The sequence below is a fragment of the Micropterus salmoides genome, unplaced genomic scaffold (assembly GCF_014851395.1).
Source record: "Micropterus salmoides isolate LMB-PRFRI ecotype aquatic unplaced genomic scaffold, ASM1485139v1 Ms_hic_scaffold_20, whole genome shotgun sequence".
Classification (NCBI taxonomy): domain Eukaryota; kingdom Metazoa; phylum Chordata; class Actinopteri; order Centrarchiformes; family Centrarchidae; genus Micropterus; species Micropterus salmoides.
In genome coordinates this window covers 14571580-14594841 of record NW_024041151.1, presented here as the reverse complement: position 1 = coordinate 14594841, position 23262 = coordinate 14571580, and the positions used below count along the sequence as shown (strand labels likewise).

General features: G+C 40.0%; 1 protein-coding gene across 1 annotated transcript in view; it reads right to left on the bottom strand.

The window, feature by feature from the left end:
• The window catches only part of LOC119914337 (astrotactin-2-like), a 280669-nt gene that overhangs the window by 60444 nt on the left and 196963 nt on the right, over nucleotides 1-23262 (bottom strand). The window contains exons 13-14 of the mRNA XM_038733584.1: nucleotides 22796-22984; nucleotides 548-672 (exon numbers count right to left, since the gene is read on the bottom strand). Of these exons, the coding sequence (XP_038589512.1) occupies nucleotides 548-672; nucleotides 22796-22984 (314 nt within the window). The remainder of the gene's footprint in view (nucleotides 1-547; nucleotides 673-22795; nucleotides 22985-23262) is intronic.

The following is a 23262-nucleotide window of genomic DNA, read 5'->3' as shown; positions in this document are numbered from 1 at the left end:
GCAAAGCGTTTTACACCTGAGACATTCATGCACAGTGAAAAAAGTGCAATTTAGCTTCTGTGTGTGTGTGTGTGTTCAATTCTGGTGAAAGCAGAACCCAAGTAAAAGTCTCAGGGGTCAATGTGGACCGAATGCCAATTTAGCTAATGGAGGGATTAGGGAGCAGAGGTGGAGGTGCAGGTTTCAAGCCAAATGTCTAAGTGACTCTGTCCACCCGCAAGATGGGGTGGAACAATCGAGAAAAGGATAAAAGGATGAAACGGGAGGGTAAGTGTTAGAGTTTAAAAGATCCGGTGAACGTGTATGTGTGTGGGCATGCAATTCAAAATACTTTTATATTAGCATTTTGAGATGGGGTTTGGGGTGAAAGCACAATGGCAAAGAAGAATGCTCAAGGAACATTTATTTAGCTATCGACTATGATCATAGAGAGATAACAGAGCTGCCACTGAAAAATGTAATGAATCAAATGTATTTGCCTATTACTCTCAAGAGAAGAGACAGACAAGAAAACAAGGCCATATCGCCAAAACTTAACCACCCTCACCTGTGAGGAGCTGCAGGTTGGGCAGGGGCTCAGACAACACCCCTCGACATTGTTCCTCCACTGGTAAGGGGATGACCATGAGACCATCGGCTAGCTGGGGAAAGTCCTTAATAAAGTTGTTATCCCTGAGAAAGAAAGAAAGAAAGAAAGAAAAGGCAAAAAATATTTAGTTCCCCAAACTAGAAGTTTACTTCAATATTAACAAGGATAGTGTGTTGTGATTTTGGTACACAATTTAGTGCCATGCATAACACCTACAACACCTGCAAAAAGTAAAAAGTATTTACAAGGCAATTATCCAGTAACTGTTTGTACCAAAAGGTAACAACCTAGTGACTACTGACTCCCATGTATCACACCTCTACTTTATCTACAGGTCCTGTTTAACAGGCAGGGGTGTAGCTACAAATTCTGAACTCCCCAAAAAACAACTCAACAACAGTTCACAATAAATATCTACAGTCACAACATGTTCCAGTGCCTCATGCAGCTGCTGGCCTCCTGAATCATTCAGAGACAGGGATTTGGAGATTTCACTGCTTCTTCTGCCTGAGATGTTTTTCTATGATAATGCTTTATGTGTTGACATTTTTTGGCTAGAATGAAGGTGTCAGGCTCATTAGTTGCTTATAATTATTGAGAAAATATCGAACATCAGCACACAACGAGGTGAAGATACGGTTTCGTGTGTGCGTTGTCACTGTGGTAATTCGTTCCATCCATGAATGACAGAATTAAAAAAAGTTCCTTACTGGTTGTGTAAACGACAATAACACTGGTACATGGCCAAAATAAGACACAAGGATAATTCATTATAAATTATACACCACAGGGTTGTATAATGAGATTAAGTTGTAGTTTCCTTAAAAATATATACAAAAATGATAAACAGTAGTTGTTTCGATAAATAGGAAGCCATAGAAATACAACTCCCTGCGACCCTGTACGCAGGATAAGCGGTTGACGATGGATGGATGGAGAAATACAACTATTTTATATGGTAGAGTGCTGAGGATCATTATGGGAGTCTCACAGCCTGAGGGAAGAAGCTGTTCTGGAATCAGCAGATACTTCTATCTCTCTTGCCAGACAGCAGCAGGGTGAACAGGCTGTGGCTGGGGTGGGTGCTGTCTTATAGTGTCCTCCTCTGCACAAGCACCTCACCTGACCAACATCACTGATGCTTGGTAGATGGTTACCAACTATATTCTGAGCGGGAAACGTGTGAGTGTGTGTGTGTGTGTGTGTGTGTGTGTGATGCCTGGAGGTCCAATAAAGAAAACAGTTGTGTCCTCCATTTTGAGGGCAGAACAGAGAGCTGCAGCCAAAGATAAGACAGACCCCCTGGAATCTCTCTTTCTCTCTGCTGGAGACGATAAGAACCAGAAAGAACGGTAATGAGAAAGGAAGAGGAAGAAGGCCCACATACTGCGCTATGGTGAGAGGTAACAAAGAACATTAAATGCAAACAGAGCTGATAGGTCTGAATGGAACATTAGCAAATTTTCACTTTTCCATCTATTTGCACCACCATGCTATATCACAGAGGACAAATCAGTAGCAAAATAAGTAGCAGCAGTCCTACAAGGAGATAGCGTATGTTCAGTTCCATTTTTGCTCAGCAGATAGACCACTCTGGTTGAACCAAAGCAGTTTCAGTTCATTTCCTGTCAAAAAGATGAGTTGTCTTGCTGCATTCTGAGCGCAAGGCAAGCAGCAGCAATTCCCATAATCCACTTTTATGGGACCAAGTTTTAGAGCACAGACCTTGTGCCATAGAGACTCTTCTTGATATCAATTTTTCATCCTGTTCCTCTCTTTCTGCCTCTCTCTCTCTCTTTGCTTCCTCTAACCGCAAAGCCTGTTAGACGCAATCACAGCCTTAGTGTTACAATGGAGGGGTGGAAGGATTGACTCAAGGGCACGGGATGAGAGGAAAGAGGAAGAGAAGAGGTGCTGTAAAAAGATTACCGTGGCTCATGCTCACAGAAAACATATTGATTGCTAAATTGCATCAGCCAGCTTCACACTGAGCCTCAGAGAACATTTGGAGGCGTGTGGACCTGGACGATATGTAGCTTTATGGATTTTCAAGCCCAGATGTGGACTGTCCTTGACACTCTGCAAGGAGTCCCTTTTCTTTAGACACTACTCTCTCAACCGTTCACATTCTACGGTTGAAAGACATACATGAGATTGATGTACCTCGCTGCAGTAGTTCACTGCAGAGTTGCTCCAAAACAAAATTGAAAACGGACTCTATTTTGAAGTATAAAAAGTGTAAAAAGCTAGTGCCTCAGGTGATTGCACATAAAATCGTTAAATGTCCTTAACCTTCTCCTTCTTCTACCCTTAACAGAAGCCATCTAAGTGTGTTCATTGTGGCATAGGTTAAGTGCCGAGACAGCAAAATCAGAACAAAGTGTCAATCCTGAAGATATCTGGTTTCGTGGTTTTGGTGAGACCACAGTTCCTTGGACTGTGTTTGTGCATGTCGGTGTGTATTTGACAGGAAGGGTGCTTGAAGCATCTATTCTGCCAACAGGTGGTAGAGGGGGAGACATTTATCTGTACCACTACAAACCAAAACTTACCAGTGCAGGTAACAACATGAGCCGGTTGCTTGTCTTTCAAGAAAGCTCAGTTCTTTCTTACACAAATGGTAACACTATGGTTCAGCTGTTAGCTGGGCATGGCTAACTTATCTCACCTTAAAGCGACAAATTGACATTTGATCAACTGATAAGATTGATGTGGCTTAGTGAGCAGAAAGCCTGGCAGTATAACTTCCCTAAGTCAGACATTTTTAACACATGTAAAACTACTAACATTAATAATGTCTACATTCTTAGGTGCTCCAGGACCAGGGACATGCTTCTATACTCTTTGCTAATGTGGGTGCTGGCCAACGGACATTGCTTACTGACACTTAAATGGAAGAGAGACATTTTTATTTATCATTCTTGGTTAAACCTGTGCTTTTTCTGTAATGAAGTAAAGGTCTATAGAAGAGCAGCCACCACAGTGAATTTGCCTACCCAGCTGGATGTTTTGCTTACTATTGTGAACTGGTTGATTAAGATTAATAATCTATGTGACCAAACATTTACTGGACATGCTGGCTGTATTTGTCCTTAACCTATGTTAAGGATGTTTCCAGTAAGAGGTCTTTTTCACAGAAGGCCTTTTGACATGTCACAGTAGGAAAATCCCAGGTGTGAATAATAAAATGAATGATTTCTAAATTCCATTTAGCTGCTGGTATGCTGGTATCCTGGTATCGTGCATTCTGGCTCACTGGTCATGGTTTACTGGGACACTTAAATAGAGCAAAGCCATTGTAAAACACTTTTGCTTTTCCTACTATGTCAAGTCAAAATGTCTTCAATATTTTTGTGAAGGTTAATAATAATAATAATATAATAATCCTTATTCATAGAGCACTTTCAAAACCAACATTACTAAGTGCTTTACAAGAATCAAATACAAGTTATAAAATAGTTATAGCAGGTCAAACAAAAACAAAACACATTTGAGAAATAATAATAGTAATTTCCAAAATCATGTAAAATCAGGGAAGGCTTTTGGTAGAAGTGTGTTTTAACAAGGGATTTGCCGTGCCTTTGCTGCAAATGCTCCTCTTGATTTCAGCCGGGTCTCTTGAACAAACAAAAGATCTGCTGTCTGCGATATAGCAGGGGGCAAGACCATGAAAAGCCTAATGACAGCAGATTCTGCTGGTACAAATATACGAAATACATTTCATCTAAAATTGTGAACTATTGGCCAATGACAAATTGCAAATTTTGACATTTTGAGACTGACATAGAGGGATGCCACTAACTGTCCGAATATAAAGGCTTTCAATTTCTTTCAAGAATGTCATAGTAGAGCACAGATTAATAACGGAAGAAAGGAAGAGAAAAAACATAACCTGCTAACCAGCTACATTTACCCGCCAGACATAAGAGTAATCAATCAGTCGTCTCATCCAAATAAGCATATTTCCCAAAACACCAAACTATTCCTTTTAATAAGTTTTAGTTTAATTATTGTTTATTATGGGAAATTAGGTTGTAGCAGAAATCACATGGCATTTGATGGCTACGCTCTATTTAAGTGCCCCTGTGAACAATGACAGTGTGACAGTTAGCCTACCAGGGTCCTGCAACTGAGTCCTCATAACATATTAATTAAATCTGTGCTTTTACTAATATGACATGTAAACATGTCTGCCCTGAGTAGGCATCTTTAGCCAAAATGTCCCTACCCCGTTGAACGTTTGGTCTGATTTGACTCCAATTCCATTCGATTCTGGGCTTTTGGTGATGTGTTCTAGCTCTCATAAACAGCTCAGGCCACATGCTGCCACCAACAATGAGCTAATGCAAGAAGCTGAAATTCACTTGCAGTAACTTTAACTTTATCCAGGACTATATTCGCTGAATTTATGATGTTTAAAAACACATTTTTAAAACCAGGTCTAATCTATACTCCTTCCAGGTGCCCAGCCCATTATCTTAAAAACAGAGTTTTTTAGGAATCACATTAACACTCATCCATATACACAGCCTCACCACACTTAACAACCTCCTATACACCAGACCACATATGAGTCTGGAGGTCCAGACTTGTGTATTTACTCATGTTTCATTCAGTACCCATGTGTGTTCATTAAAGGCAGTGGACACTGGGCTTCCTCCTGGCCAAACAGGCCTCCTATCCTACTTGAGTCTACAAGTGGCTCTTCCCATTTGAATGAGAATCTCCAAAACACAAGTTTTACAAATGAGATCTGGTCGGATGAATGCAAATATTCTAGACCAGTTCATGCATATATATTAAAGCTCTAACTCTCTCTTACTTCTCCTCTCCCTCTTTCATTCCCCACGTGTCTTCCTGCCCTCTGCGTGTAGCATTTAAATTCAAACACAGTAAAGATACATTTGATTATTAAAGCATACTGAAGCTCAGGTCTCACATGCAAATATATATTTTTTTTTTGTATGTCACAGCCAGACATCAATGTCAGTATTTCTCCCATAGAGTATAAGAATTGTTTGCTGTTAGCTCAGCCTAGTTCCCAGCAGAAAGCCTTTCTGGTTTGCTCTCTGCATCCTTTCCTGTATTCCTTCCATCTCTTATTCACTCTCCCAGCTACCGCTGCTCTCTCCTCTCAAATCACAGGCAGTCTGCTGATAGGCACAGATGAGAGCCATCTACAAGTCAATTTAGAAAAATGGATTTACGCATGTGTGTGTGTGCGTGTGTGTGTGTGTGTGTGTGTGTGTGAGAACAGGTGTGTTCACGCATATGTTTGACTGAGTATATTTATCTGGGTTTGTGACTGTGTAACTGATATTGAGTGGTACTTATCTAAACATTGTCAGAGGTAATTGGCTCTTGGGCTGTTTTGTCTGTGTAGAAACCTCATCCTCACATCGCCGCACTGATCAGACACATTACATCACACTTACTACATCTTAACTTCGCTGACATTACACAACATCTCAGTTCATTATCTACAACCCCAATACTCACCTCGACAACAAAACAGGCTAATTGTGCTTTTCAATAGTGGCTTCTATTGGAATATCACATCCACCGACAGGCCCTTTGTTTCTGTTTCATTTGCCTTCACATCGTGAGGAGTTAACATACCTACCAGAAACCGACAATACCAATAATGAGAATTTTGGCTAAACACTTGCACTTTTGCCATAACCATAGTTTCAAAAGCAGTATATAGATCATTTAGAGGGCACATTGTATCACCTACCAGAGGCTCATTGTAGGCCCACTCTGCAGCCTTCAAATGTACACTCTGGCATTCAGAATCCAATTTTAGAAACAATTGTGGGACAGCCAACCCATCACTTCAGAAAATGAATTATACGTGCATCCCCGGTTCAAGAAAAGACTGAACCTCCTGGGTTTGAACACCTCCCCTAACAGTGAGGAAAGTGTTTCAGCAAACCGTAAACCACGCAGTATGCTCTTTTCCACTCATTTAGAAGCTGCCTTTGTGGACTGATGCAAGCACTAACAAAGACTCCCTAATTCCCCTGAGGAAATGAGTATTGAATATACATACAAGTCCTTGGTGCCGAGCTTACAAAGGCTATATTTTGATTATCAGAATCTCTGTTCAGGCTCAGCTGCTAATTGAGCATGTGTAACCTTCTTGGGTCAAAGCTGAATGAGGACGTAGCTGTTCAAGTAATAGACATTTACAGAACGCAGAGATTGGATGATATTTTAAATAACTAAGTTCATCTTCACTTTCCAAAAAACAAAACAGTTTTCAGTAGATAACTGCATCAACAGAATTTGTGTGTGATGAGTCCCAATGACATCATATCTCAGCAATTAAGACTGTAAACAACATTACAGGAATGATTTCAAACCTATATGACAAAAATTTACTTTTATGTTTTTATGAGTTGAGATTAGGCAATTTAAATTAAGATTATGGTTGTAAGGTTGGGTTTAGGAAATCAAAGTGATTTTATATCTATCCATCCATCCATCGTCAACCGCTTATCCTGCGTACACGGTCGCGGGGAGTGATTTTATATAATAAAAAATGAAAAAGACACTTTGCTAGTGCTTTCTATTTTTAAAACCTAACTATAGCAGTGATTTTTTGTGAGCCAAGGTTGCTGGAGTAAAAAGCTAAATATATTTCCCCATCCAAATTTTGACATCAGTCTATTACTTTTTAATAGTCAAGTGATCTAGCACTGAACTGCATCACTTTAACGACCGCTTATAGAATAACACTGGAGTGCAGAAATTATGATACTGTAAGCATGTATAAAATCAAAGGGTGCAATGAAATGGTGACACACCAAATGAAAAAAGGCACAATAATAATCTTCACCACTAGAGGCTGCTCTTTCCCTGTGCCAAAGGAGAGACTAATGGTATCATGATTAATACAGGAACATCAGTGTTTCTCTATGTTTATGTTAATACACTTTATGTGCAGACTGCAGGGTTCTCTTGCTTTTGCTCTGTCGGACTCCGAGGAAAAAAACTGAAATGTAAAATTATTAACTGCAAGAAGTGTTGATCCCGCAGCAATTATGTTCTGCTAATAAACAGGTGCACGCTTAATAATGAATTTGCACAGTAACAAGAACAACACATGTCTAGCTATTGTGTGTATATGTTTGTGTTTGTGTGACAGAAATGCAAGATATGGGTAAGACTGGGCACAGAGCTGGAGTTCAGAGGTGAGAGTGAGAGAGTGAGGCTTTTCAGAATGTGTCAGATAGGAAGTGATTGCAATTGTGGCTAAGGTGGAAAGATTACTTCTCCACTGGGGTGCCAGAAGAGTCCAACTCGAGGCAGGGTTGAAGAGTCAGGACGGGGCAGAGCGATGGCCAGTCTACCACAGAGAAGGGAGGGACAGTGAAGCCGCAGCTGAGCGTGAGACTGCAGGCTGGAATGATGATCTGGAGATAACGGGGTTGATGTGCTCTTAGTAGCCTTTTAGGCTAACAACAGTGTTTGAACTGCTTGTGGTCGGCCACTGGGTGCCAGTGCAGTACTGATAGGGCGGGGGTTATGTTGGAGAATTTATGGAGGCTGAAAACAATCAGGGCAGCAGCATTCTGGGTAAGCTGAAAGGTTGTCAGAGTGGATGCACGTATACCAGGAGGGAGGAAGACAATACCTGTGCCTGAAATATAGAGGGAAATAACGCCTTTTTGCCTTAACAAAAGAAACATGTTTCTGAGCGACATCAATGTTTTATGGTCATAACTATCTTACTGAATTCAGCCTGCACTTGACCAGATCTTGTTGCTTTTGACATGTGACTGGAAGTAGAAGAAAACAACAAGAAAGTGTGAAACACTGTAAAATGGTGCTGGCAAAGACTGGCTCTTTGATTTAACTAGACATGGAAAAGAGGATGCTATTTCCACTTCCGTCCATTCAGTGTTCACACACCTTGAGGAAAAAAAACAACAACACCTACATCAGAATGATGTTTGTTGATTTCAGCTCAGCATTCAACACAATCTCCCCCATGAGACTGATTGACAAACTACACTCTGTAGCTGGACATTGGACTTCTTCACAAACAGACCCCAGACAGTCAGGATTGGCGGTCACACCTCCTCCACTCTTGTGTTCAACACCGGAGTCCCCCAGGGCTGTGTGCTCATCCCTCTCCTGTTCATGTTTACACCCATGACAGCAATCCCCGACATGGAGAGAACTCTGTAGTGAAATTTGCGACGACACCACCATCATCAGCCGGATTACAAACAACAATAAGACCTCGGGGGGAAATCAACAATATTACAGACAGAGAACAACCTACTGCTCGATGTCAGCAAAACCAAGGAGCTGGCTGATTTTAGGAAAAAGGCCTCTCTATGTCAGTGGAGCTGAGGTGGAGCAGGTGAACAGTTTCAGATTCCTGAGAATCAGCATTACAGAGCACCTGTCATGGTGATCTCACATCTCCACCCTAAAGCTCAGAAATGGCAGTAATTCTTAAAGTAAACTTGAGAGAGCAAAATCCCTGTGACCTGGAGCAATAGAAAGCATACTGACTGGAAACATCAGAAAATGGCATGGGATGTGCATGGCCCAGGTCAGGAGGGCTCTGCAGTGGGTGATTAAAACTACACAGAAGATCATTGGCACCCATCTACAGTGCATCAGGGATATTGGTGAGGTGAGGTGCCTGCGCAGAGCCCAAAGGATAATAAAAGACAGCACCCACCCCAGCCACAGCCTGATCACCCTGCTGCCATCTGGCAAGAGATACAGAAGTATTCCCTGCAATATCATCATGCTCCAGAACAGCTTCTTTCCCCAGGCTGTGAGACTTTTAAATTTATCCCCCTCACTCCATCAAATGAATAGTTTTTTTTGTTAGGTTTTGCTCTGTGTTTTTTGTGTGTGTAGCATAAAGGGACTATAATCGTACATGTCCTTTCTACAACCACGTGTGAATATGACCATTAAACGAACCGTGAACCTTGAAAATTAAATAAAACATTCTGAGAAAAACATTCTACAGTGCTACATCTTCTGCGATGAAAAAAAGACAACCCTGTTTTACCAAGGGTCAGATTTGGGTTAGATTAAACTAAACCACTGCACAGCTACAAGTGGATAATTCCAGATATGCTCATGTGGTTTACATTCATCAGTGATCTCCTCCTAATCTTCTCCTTGCCATACACAGGAGAGCCAGAAAACAACCAACAGAAAGGTTGACATCCAACACACAGCATGTTTGTAATTTCTATGGGCTGCCATGCTGTTCGGATTCATCCCTAACTGGCATAATTACCAAGCATCTGAAAGAGAAGCGCACAACAAAAGGCAGCACAGACAAAAGAAAAAAAAGGACCTTGTTCAAAACATCCTCTCTACCACAATATATACACAACAATATATACAATATATCCCCATAGCCTGATGTGGATAGTTTTAGGTTTAAAATTATTTGACTGAAAAACTAGTCCCTATAAAAAACTTTGTTTTTTATTAATTTGGGTAAAATTTGGGTGGACCAACCCTTTAACAATAAAATGAAGAGGTAGGTTATTTCAAATTTAAAACACTGACATTCATTATGAAATGAATGCCGCTGAATTATATTAGTACATCATATAATCTCAGAATTAAACATTTAATGTGCCCAATCACATTATCAATTAATCCAACTGGCTCTCTTCCTGTCATTTACCCGCCACTGCTTTGAAAATGTTGCCACACTTGCCCTTGAGAGCCATCCACCAATTTGTTGGACTGCACAATCAAAGATTTATGAGAGCTGGGGTGTGTAGACGATCCAATTGCATGTAATATGCTTAATAGCTGTAATATCTGTTATTTGAAACGTTTGGTGCGAGTGGGGGCCTGACGGATGAGTCATAACAAAGACAAAGCACCCAGTGTCACCCAGGGCACAGGCCCCAGATGAACGATTAAATAGTTATTAAAGGACAGCATCCGAAAACAGGCTAATTCGTATCGTAATAAAACAATCAGAGATGTTTACCTTGAGACTTGTTTTGCAATCTCTTATTATAGCTGCAACCACTGCTCAGTTGATGAATGATTCCACTGAGAGGAGGAGATCGGGTGACTTTTCATGGCCAATATTGATTAGGCTTGGGAGGCGATGCTGTCAATGAAACAGCCTCTGATGGAGAGTACACTGTGGGGTTTGTGTCTGTGTGCACTTGTGTTGGTATGTGTGTGTCAGGGTAGACAAATGATTAATTTATAAGTAGCAGGACGCTGCCAGGCCAATCAAAATCAGTGGTCATTAATTTGGTGCCCGTCAGATATTAGCATGTTTGACACAGATTCTAATTTAGCCAGAAAAGTTTGAAAAATTAGGGTTTTAAATATGCCTTTGTGTAGGGATACAGAGATGTGTGGAGAAGGATGATATGAAAAGTGTTACACGTGTTTCTTGCTGTACAATATTACATTACTCATTGTTTTTGTCACCCTTTCTCCCCCTCTAGATACTCACAAACCACTCAACCTCACTTTTATTCCCCCGGGTCGTATATACAATTGAAACACAATGTGAGCGTGCATAGATATTCTTTTTTTTTTTTTTTGTACCTGGATATCTCTCTATTGGCCTGTCTTAGGAAATTGTGGAAATGAACTTTGATGTCCAGGGGTATTATTATTAGAGATAAAGCCTGGTAATTCAGAGCAGGCTAGCCAGTTGTGGAACTGGTTAGAATCAGCCTTATTGCTGAGTAGGTTTACACACACAAGGAATTTGCTTTGGTGTTTTGGTTCTCAGGGGTAACTTCAGTATTTTTAAACCTAGACCCTATTTTCCCATGTTGTTGTGTCTATGTGACTGAAATGGGACAACATTTTTTGAAATTGGTCCAATGTTGAGCGAGCGCGCCTCAGTCAGCAGCGGCGAAACAGGGATGCAACGTAATCTTTGCGGGCAATTGCAAGATTACCCATTAATGTGCTTGTTTTTGCCAGTGTTATTTCATGTGTCTGACAACATTGTGGATAGGATCCCTACAGAGACAGACCAAAAGTAAGATCCTTTTTGTTTAACCAGAAAAAGTCACTATACAAACAACAACGCTCTCGTCAAAGCCACCAGACTCCATTGATAAAAACACTCTATTGATTTTAAAGGATTAAAAACATCAAAGGCACACAATAACACAAACTAACCAATCAAGGCAACAGTAGACCAGAGAGGTAAAATTACTATTTTTGTCAAGGTAGGCAAAACCAAACACTTTGACGGGGTGCAAAAGGTCTTGCAAAAGTTCTTGAATCATAAATATAAAATTGACAATAATATACTGTATGAAAAGACAAAAGAATAATAAATGATGTGCACAATAAATATTTAAATTACAGCTATTGCATTCCTTCTTTTTATTATTCTACTTGCACTTTCACACTGTCTCTCTCTCCCTCTCTCTCTCCCTCTCTTTCTCTTATTCAGTCACACACAGACACCACAGTATTATGAGGCACCCTAACCAGCACTTAAAAACTCTGTTCCTGACAGATTCTCATGCCATCACCCTGTAAGAGGAGCAGCACTTCCAAGAATTTGATATAGGATAACAGGCTACAGCGGGAGGTTATCTGTCCTTACTTGACACAACAATCAAGAGACAGAACACTTTGACCATCTTCTATTTTGACAAAAAAATAAAGACGACTTAACAGACAGTAGTCAAAAGACACAGCATATTTTCTATTTATTTTAACAACAATACTGCCGAGCTCTTCAAATTTTATGTTGCCCAGAATGATGACTGAGGGTTGAGAAATTCACAACGGGGAGTCTTTGCCCAATATAACAAGTGTAAAACAAGAACTAGCTCTGAACCTTTGATAGGAGACCTTGATGCACATGTATTTATGTGTGTGTGTGTGTAACTTTATATACGAAACTGTGTGATACCACCGCTAAAGCCAACATCCTTCATCTACCAAAAGAAGGACCACTTTTATCAAGGCCCGGTTTATTTTCTGTCATCCTGATATATAAAAGATACCCAAAGGACGTTTAAGAGTCTCATCACAATTTTTCCTCAGTTCTATCGTCTTGTAGGTGATCGGCAGTAATGGGCCAAGACAGCGAGGCAGCTTTGTATTCTTTTATTTTACAGTGTAATTACAGAGTGATATGACTGACATGAAGGCGTGATTAAATGTTATTATGTTATCTAATATTATGTCTACCAACGTGATAGGACTAACTGGAGCAGAGCTGTTTTTTTTTGGAGCTCCATCTTGAAAGGCAGGCCCTGAAAATCACATCACAGAAGTGGTAATTAACTGCTTTATAGTATGGCCTTGCAGAGGTGAGTGTGGGCGAATACTCCATGTAGCAAACTTCATAATGTTGAATAAAACTGAAAAATGGCTTGGAGCTGCCATCTATTTACGAATTGATATGTATGAATAATTTATGACTGGTAAATTTACAGCATAAGGCAACACTCTCGGAAAATCAGGGCAGAGTGATGGGGATAGATAGATGAGGAAGGGGAAGAGTTAAGACAGATAGTAGTCCAGAAGGGATACAAAATTACTAAAAGTGCTACCACCCTACAGGTCACAGCTACACCAGTAGTTCATTAATCAGTACTAAAAACATCTAGCCACTAATTTAGGATTCAGACCTGGTTCACAAATTACTCCTTGCAGTTTTCCTTCAGTGAAAGTGGGAGGCAGCTGAAGCAATTTTGGAGGACTGGCATTGTTAGCCTACCCCCTGTGAGGCAACTCTATCACAATCTGAGGCTAAGGGTTTAATGCTTTATGCTGCATATTCTCATTTTTCACCCTCCTGTCTACTATTGATTCTCTGGCTGCTGCACATGCAAGTGATTTTATCAGTCTAGCAAGAGTGCACAAAAGCATCACCAGCTAAGTTTATTAACTACACAAAATATTTGTCCCTGTTTCTGGTTGCTCCTAAGGTATTACATATGCAAAATAGAAATGCAAAACTTCATAAGGTAAAGGTTTCACAGAGTGGCTTGAGAGCGATTTGTACAAAAACGTGCATGCACATGCAAATTTTCTGTGTAATTGCAAAGTCTCTAAGTGGAGAAATGAAGAGTCTGTTTAATCAATAACAAATACAATTTCATTTAAATGATAAATTAGCCCTTCAGTTGAACAAGTCTATGTGAAACTACTTCAGCGGGGCCACAGGTGGCAAACGCTGAAAAAAATAAAATAAAACACTGAGTAATTCAAAGAGCTGAAAAGTTGCACTGTGTACAGAAGCCACTGCTATAATTGCTTTTCAGAATGAGGTCCAGGAAGGAGCTACATTCTGGACAAAGGGGTATTTATGACGTTACCACCTTTCACCTTATGATTCAGGGGTGCTTTTGTATGATAATCAGAAGTTCCAGAACAATACAATATGGTTTATCAAATAGCGAGGACCATTGCTGTCTCTTCAAAAAAACAAACAAACATGAAATAATCTACCAATGTGGCTATATTGACTGATGGGCAAGTTGTCTTTTTATTGTACGGGATATAATGAGTTTGCATGATAGAATGAGTCGTCGTATAGAAGTTAATAGCAAGGTTGCTGCCTTATTTTGTTGTCTAGATAAGATAAGATAAGACTTTATTGTCCCCAAAGGGAAATTTGTTTTGGACTCTGTCTGTTCGGCAACTTTACAAAGACAGGCCCCAGAAATAAACATCTCTCAACACACATGCTCTCATATAATGTTCTCTAAATGTCTACAAAATGTATTTCTCTAAGGGTATAAGACATTGTACATTTTAACACTTCCTTTTACACTGTTTCTTGAGCTGGGGATGTCAAGAGCACATCACACAGACAATGGGTGAACCACATCAGGCAAACTAATATTTGCTGTTGATATATACTGTAAGAGTTAACATGGGGTAGTAATTGCTTGACCTGAAGATCCACAACAGACTGAAATATTGTCATTTGACGTTACGTAAAAATGTGAAAGGAGTTTTGGTATACAGACTCTACTGTTTTTTTAGCTGCATAAACCTTGCATCCATTAATTCTCCAGCCCGGTTTAACTACACCTGTGTGCAATGTGTGATTACTGCCTCACAGTCCAGCATGCAAGCCTCATTTGGTGCACCACTGCTGTTCTGTATCCTCTTTTGCATTTCCCTCAGTTACTCTTTCCTAGTGCCTCGCTCTCTAAGTTTTGCACAGCTTTGCTCTTTTGATTTAGCCTTTTCTCTTTCCATTTATTTTCCTATTCATTTTCCTTCTCAACCCTTATCGCTGCCTCTACCAATCCACCTCTCTCTCTCTCTCTCTCTCTCTCTCCCCAGTCAAACAGCAGGTAGTCAGCTATAAGCCTCTCTGACATTAGCTGATATTAGGCTATGGTCTATTAGGTCCTGCCTTGCCATGTGAGTTATTGAGCGTTACTGCTTCAGGAGTGATCACACTCATGTACGCATGTGGACTGACTCACACCAGCAAACACAAACCCACACAATTGTGTCTGAGCACACACACACACCAAGCCTCCACAATCTCCCAAACGTGCTCACCTTATGTCCACTAAGTCACAAACACGGAGGAATCACTGAGGCTTTAAGAAGTTCCTCTTACACGTGCATCCTTTTTGCTAAATTCCCTTTGTTAAAACGTCAATTTGTGAATAACAACTTTATCTAAATCTTTACAGGTCAGCTGCTGCAATGTGTGAAGAAAATATGTAGGTTTTGCTTAAGCTTGCTGTTAACATATGTGAACACCAAGCTGGTAAATTAATTGATCAAATATAAAAATAAAGAGTTTATTTTCATTAATTTACATTCATGCTATTGTTCATGGCAACGTACAAATGAGGTACGATCCAGCCGCAGCAGATCCATTCCGTGTTCCACAAAACACAAGTGCCACAAAGTCTGCAGGTGCATGTAACACATAAGTGACTTTTTCACAAGCAGCATTTTCCAAAAAATTAAGCCATCTGTGGAAGCAAACATCCATGGAAATCAAGACTTATGTCAGCAAACACTGATATGATAATAAAAAAACATACCAAATTTGAATCTACCTATTAAAGCAACATTTTGTAACGATTTACCTTAAAATAACAGCCTCAAAATCATATTGGTATACTGACTTGTAATAGGGAGAATGTTACCTCTTTCTTTCCCAGTCGACACACAGAACGCCTGTTCTTGCACTATATAATTTGGGGTGAGCAGGTATGATCTACCACGGGAAGTGCGTAATGTCAGCTGCACAGCAATTTAGTATTGCACTTCAAGTTAGTCAAGTTAAAGACTAGCAAATACTTAGTGGACGCTAATGGGGATCCAAATAATGAACAAAGACTGAGATAACCTGACCTTTAGACTCCATTTACACTTGACATCCAACAATGACATCTGATCATGAGGCTTTCCTTTTACATGTAGTTCTTAATAAGCTTTCCTGTGATAATAATAATAATAATAATAATCTTTTTTATAGAGCACTTTTCAACAGCAAGTTACAAAGTGCTTTGACAAGTGCAAAGGCTATAAAACACATAAAAACAAATACATGATAAAAGCAAGAAAACACTTAAGAGACTAAAATACATGTTAAAAGTAAATATAAAAAAATAAATCCCCCTCTCACCCCTTGCGGAGTGGTATGTGTCATCCTCAAGCTCGGGTCCTCTACCAGAGGCCCGGGACTTTGTTTATACATAAATAGAATAAAATCAAATCAGGTGTAGCCCTATAGGCTCTACTCATTTGTACTTTGCCAAGTTAACTATAGCTTTGTCCGAGGCTGGCAGTGGTTGGTGGGAAAATGTGGTCAAACTGTTGCATTGACACCTGACTGAGATCCAACCACCTCCAGATGTGGTCTAGTCCATCCAGTAGCATTCCTACTGCAATACATTCTGTGTGCATTTACAGCTTCATTACCAGGCTTTTCTCCCTCTAGATGATATTCAGATACAGGATGCTTTTAGGTATAAAAGGAGTCTTAGTATGGGTCAATCTCCAAATCTCCAAATAAATGTTAGATCCTGCACATAATGCAACTTGATAGCATCTTTCCGTTCCCAACCTGGTTCTCACCCACATCTTACAAATGGCATAACTCCAGTTTGTAACGCAGGCTTTCTGTAAAAAAAAATTATAAACTCCAAGTCCAAGCATAGATTACATTGATGACATCATTGGGGTTATCTCAGCTACAGAAAATTCCCTCCAGAGGCACTGAGTGTTAAAATATTACTGCTTTCACAGGTTGAATTACATAAAAATGGTGGAGTTGCTCTTTCAACTATACCCACTACAATTAATTAGCAAACAATCTGTCCCAGTTGTCAGTGTCCAAGGCATGGGAAGCAGTCATTTGTTGTGTCAACAAGCCAGCTAAACATGTGCTTACTCACACAGACAGTGTGTGTATGGCATCTAGCAACTGAAGTTAATTATGGCACAATGTATTTAACATATGCATCAAACACATACAATATTATTATCTGAATAACCATCAGTGCTCCAGTGCCACCATGTCTTTAGTTGAATTGTTTTGGAACCGGTGCTGCCCAGAAACACACATATGCGTGGGGCAGAATACAATGGTATGTGCTAAATTCAATGTTGGTAGATTAAAAAAGAAAGAGCACGCAGGCCATTTATTTTAGGAAGAGAATTAAGAAGCTTCTCATCAACCTTGAGCAGCTTAACCCTTCACCTCAACAGTCTGGCTCACTATCTTATGGCTACTCATTATGTGGGAAGAAATTGCCTTATGATGTTTGTTGACTCAGCTACCCAGTAGAAGCTACCGTGTGTGCACCAAGGAGATAATTACTGAAAATTACAGAGGAACGTAGAAATGTGGCTATGTTTATGCCTGTGAGCTTTGTGGGCTGCCAGATTCACAAATTATTCATGTTGTGGCGTTGTCTTAGTTTGAGAGGTGAGCGCTGATGAAGAGTTAGTACAGGGTGCCTATCAAAAGCGGTTTTGTCTCTTTTCTTCCTCACTTTTTCTTTTTTTGTGTGGCGCGTCTTCAGCATCAGAGTGACATGGGTGGCAGCGTCACCTTCACAAAGCAGGTGAAGCTTATTTTTTTCTTCTCCTTCTCAACCACTGCTTCTCTTTTGTGACAACCCAAACTTCTAACAGTCATTCACTGCGGTGCATTCTCACTGTATAACCGCTTGGAAGGAAGGGAAACGCTAAGGACAGAGTGTCTGTCTATCAAAAGAGGAATGCGTGAGCTTGATTTGAACAGGATTCATTACTCAGGGTGTGATGAAATATTTATCCCGAGCAACTTCATTCAATTTCGTCAGCTTGTAAATGTACAGAAGACAAATGTGATTTACATATGTTTCTGAACTCGTGTCTCATTATGGCATTATGGCAAATTACGATATAATTGCATTAGACAGGAAGACAATTATCGCCTCCACTAGGGTTCTGTTCTTTTGCAGCTGGTCTCAGCTCCCTGTGTCAGTACGTCCAATATCCAAGTGGTTCCAAGCAGACTCGCTATCAGCTCAGATCAGGTGGTGATTGCAAGAAAAGAACATGTTTTCTGAGGTGAGATAGAGTGTGTGAACTGTGAAGTGCAGGTAAAGATGAAATGTATTGCTGCTCTTCACAACCGCCGCTGCTCATTGGGTGGTGTTTGTAGTCTCTCTGTTAGGGTCTGTTCAGGTTGACCACATTATGAGTTGAGTTGAATTGTCCTTCTGGATCAGGGCTGGCTATCCTATGATTAATGTGACTTTTTTGAAGAAAGACTTTTTTTTGAATGACGGGTTTTCCAAGGGGACTATTTCAGATCAGGACAAATATCACTAATGTGGTCATCTTAATTTGAAAAGTTCCCTGACCTGGAAGCAACCAGCCTTATGTAGATGTTCTCCCACTACATGCTTCAAATTGCTAAGTACTACTGAGTGCATCAGAGTGTAAATGTACTGTATGTGTCTGGTTATTTGTCTCGCCCCAATGAGTGACTATCCCTTAATGCTGCCGTTTTCCCCAATTTCAATTTGCACCCCCATATAGCTCATGCGATGTGTGTGTATACTCTGTGTGTGTGTGGCAATTCATGTGACAGGGGCAAAAATATACTGCCTATTATCACTGCCCCACCACCCTTCACACATTCACATCCTCTACTCTACTACTGTCATTTGATTTGAGAGTGTGTGTGTGTGTGTGTGTGTGTGTGTGTGTGTGTGTATCCATATGTCTCTATGAGTTATCTTATTACTGTACATATAAGAGCACAAAGGACTAAATTGAACATGGACTACAAATAAAAATAATAGAACAGTACAAGAAACAGTTCAGACTGATTTGAAAATTAAATTGAGAGGCTGATATGCATTTAAAAATCTAGAGGATGTAAAGTGCTCTCAAAAAGAATGTAACTAGCCTGCCTCCACTGCATTCACAAGAAGAAAATTATTAAATGAAAAAAAGATGAAAACATGTACTTTATCTGTTGGCTGGATTCTTAAACAAAGTGACACTGCAATCACGTTGTAATGGAATTGTTCTCAGCCGAAACATTCACATTAACACATGTAACTTTATCACACAAATGCATGCTTACATGACATATTGTTCTGTAATTTCATTGCAGCCATTTGCAAAATTCATTCCCGTGGTCCACTTCAAGAGGCTTAGCAAAGTGAGATCAATTTAAAAGAAAACATATGCAAAACCTTCCTAAATCACTATCATTTGATACTGAAACACTACCTGTGATGGATCTTATAATTCATCTAAATCATCTAATATTTCACTTTGAGCTGCCTCTGCAAGAATGTGGGGGGGGGGGGGGGGGGGGGGGGCAATGGAGGTGTGAGAGGAAGAAGGGTGCACTATGGGATAAGACTTGCATCTGCATATCAAAGACGGCATGAAGGGATGTGGAGAAAATTATGGTAATATCAGCTGTAACATATTGCTATAAATATATTGTATATCAGGAGTGTGAAGTATAATCTTATGGGAGTGAGTCATTCAGAAGACAAAGCTATTGTTCTTTTGACAAAAGACACAGAGGATTTGATGAGCAGAATGAGTACTTTGGTGAGATGACATGCAGTAATACACATGTTTAATTAGAGGCACAGGGAGTCAAGTATTATACTCCTGGGCGCTTAGCTTGTCTGGTTAGACTTAGAATGATGAATAGCTCAAGAAAAATGTGACTGTCAAAATGCTAACTGAAATACATTTGATCAGGCTCATAATACAAAGATGGGAACACAGTGGTGATGCATACGAAATGGTAACCAATAAACAAAGTGTCTCTCCCCAATTTGATGCTTAGTTCCGTCACAGATTCAGAGAGTAACTTCTCTCTTTTTTTCTCCCCTTTGTTTGCCTGCCCTCTCCAATAACTGCTGAACTCTGGGTCGGTTTGCATAAATGCTTTTTGGGCTTCGTTTCAGACGCACTCTGCACCTAGAGATTCATGTGTTATTTATCCAAAGAGGCACATCAGCTTGGAAGTGCACTTTGCCTGTCCTCTGCATGTAATCAGTGAAGTGTGACTCCAACTGCGGGGAACATGGTAAGTGTGGTTGAGAATGCATCTCGCAATTAGCATTTCTAGCTTCCAGGATCAGGTGCAAATAGAACAGGTGTAATAAAATGAAGGTTGAGGTGGGGAAGAGTTCAATGTTGTGTATTTTACAGAAATCTGATGTGTTTTCTTAGATTGGTGATCTAGGACATATCCAACCACTGGACTGCATCGTTTGAGTTGTTATATACAATGTATGTCCATCACAGAGCTAAAGAAAATAGTAACTTCTGGTTATAATACACCCCTTTTTATCATCTTTTTAAACTCTGAATCTTACAGCAGAAGATGAAGGTCTTTGGCAAAGTGTGGAAGGAACCAGAGAGATGCTGTGGTCTTTTGGGTCAAAAACATCTATGTCAATTAACTGATTCAGGATCTTTTTTCCCCAAGTGTGCCATGTACTCTGTGTTCTTTTTCCCCCATATAAAGATCCTCAGATCTTCCATTACTTGTCTAGTGTGTCTCAGCGCTGCCATACTGTTTTACTAGTTTAAACCTGTCGCGTTTATAACCCCAGCGGAGCCCTGGCTTGAGTGCAAATCTCTTTAGTGGCCATGGTTTGATGTAATCCAGTGTGGAGTAGGAGTCTGGTGGCAGAAGACCCACTGTGCTCTCCACTGCTTGAGGGCAAATAGATCAGGACTGACTGCTTCCCCTGGTATGAAATCCTCAAACTGTTCCTTTGTTTTATCTGTCAAACTGTGCCATGTATGGTGTTTTAAAAGGGGAGTCCCCAACTGGTTTAGCCCCTTGAACTTTCAGGGAACATGAGGCTCACATATTAGGCTGTAGACATGTCAGTCATTCCTACAAATTCTCTTAAGATGGATTTGAGGCCCCTTCCAGCTCATGGCTCTTTACATGATCAAAGTTAGTATTATAGTTCTTTGTTTCAGTCATAGCCCAAAACTCTTCCACCTTGTAGTTTTTCCATTACACACCACAGACAAGTAAGAGAGGTCAAACAATGCAACCTTTACCACCCGGTGCTCTATGCTCTGCTACATGCTTCTCTCTAATGACTGGGGGAAAAAAACACATTTGTATCAGTGTTCCCTCCTTATGCAAACGCTATTTATTGTATTACATTATCTATTTTTATCAGCTATCTTTTAAAAATAAATCTCTCTAGACAATACATGCAGCCAAAGGAATAAAGGACACTTCACACTTAGTTCAGGGCGCCTGCATCCCAAAGGCATTTTCAAGGACAGATACAGACGCAGTTGTTTACTAGTGTATATCCCAAATAAATTCAACTTAATGTCATTTAGAACTACTTCATCTGAAAGACGTTGGTAATAAGGATAAAATAACATTACCACAGAAGTGCCCTTTTCTGTGGATTACTAACATTAAATGCTGACTTCTTTGAGGAATTATGTGAACTTACAGTGCCTGAATTATAGTACACTTCTGAGAGAAGACTTAATAAAAGCAGCTTTCCAATGGATTCAAATAGTGATCTTACATCACTCACATTACACTTTCTTGAGGCTACTTTGAATGAAAAATGTGGACTTAAAAGTCATGGTGCAGCACTATTGACTAGAAATCATTTACTAATGGCCTTTCTGTGCATTCTCTATAATATATAATTTGATTACACCCAAAAAAGTCTCCAACTATTCAAATTACTTATTTCATGACCATCAACACCATCTCAGGAAACTGGAAATTGTTCTCTGTTTCCATGAAGGAATCCAGTGTGCCATGTATGCTGGAGAAATCCAGATTCATAACAGTACACCTTACAAAGGCCCTGAGGACATACAGCAGACATATCATGCGGCTGTATGTTTAGCCAAGTGCAACTATTGTGGCCCATAGGGCAGAACAGATGAAAAGCCTTTCATGGTCACTTGAAATACCATGTTGGTATATACTACGTGTGTGTGTGTGAAAGTGTGAGTGCGTGCGAGAGAGTGATAGAGAGTGAGAGAGAGTGATAGAGAGTGAGAGAGTGTGAGTAAATAAAAGACAGAAAGCAAGATACAGGCTGAGCGTATTTTTCTGTGTATACTGTATTCGTGCATAGATAGACCCTCATCATCTCACTGTGATTACAGGAGCATTTCACCACAAACAGCATGTGACTTATCAGAGTGAGCCAGGTTTTCAGAGGGTTGACAGTTTAGGGAGAACTGCCATGGGATAAGTCCCAATCCTCACTCTCTCTCACACACACAAACACACACACAAATCTGTGTTTGCACCCCAACGGCAAACCCTGACTACTGATTCTCAGAGCTGCTCCGCTGAGATCTCAAGCCTTTCTATCTCTCCTACAACCCAAAAAACTGATAAAAGACGACCGTTACTCCTGATGATGTGTCCTCGGAGACACAGGGAAATGTAAACAGCTAAGATGTGAAACAATAGGTCGCAAGGGAAGATTGTTAGTGTAATTGACACCAGTAGATGGAAATAATAAAACAATGCTTTTCAAAATAGAGATGAAAAGAAAACAGAATAGAAGGAAAAATTATTTATAGGATAAGACAAGATTCTAAATACGATTAAAGAGAAGGAAAGAGCACTATAATGTACAATGTATCAATAAGAAAATATATTTTTTTTATGGAAATAATTTCTTCATGGAATTCTGACGATGAGCATTTGAGTGTAAATGTGTGTACTTGTACACTAGTTACCGGAAGGTCATTTGGAATATCTGTCCCAAGTTGACTTGCTGGGTTTTGTTGTGGTATCCATGCAGCATCTCACCAAACAGGGTGTCATTGAAGCGGACATCCTGTCTTGGGCATTTAGGTCCTTCACAGTTGTCTGACTGCAAAAGGCAGGAACGCCCATCCCCTGCCAGTTTGTACTCCTGCACACACCTGAGGAAGAGGGAAAAGCTGTGAACATAATGTATAATATGTAATAAACCCATTTACACTTGAAGTGAAAGGATACATATGTGTACAGTTTCTGGCAAGAACATGAGAAGATGAATTGTGGCATACATGTTGCAGGTTGATGATCCCATTTTAGGTAGGTACATTATATTTGTCTCAATACAACAAGTTATATAGTGGAATTGAGTTTTGTAAGTCCCTTCTGTTACATAGCAGACAATATAAATTAATACAGAAGCAATTGTAAAAATGCAAACAGA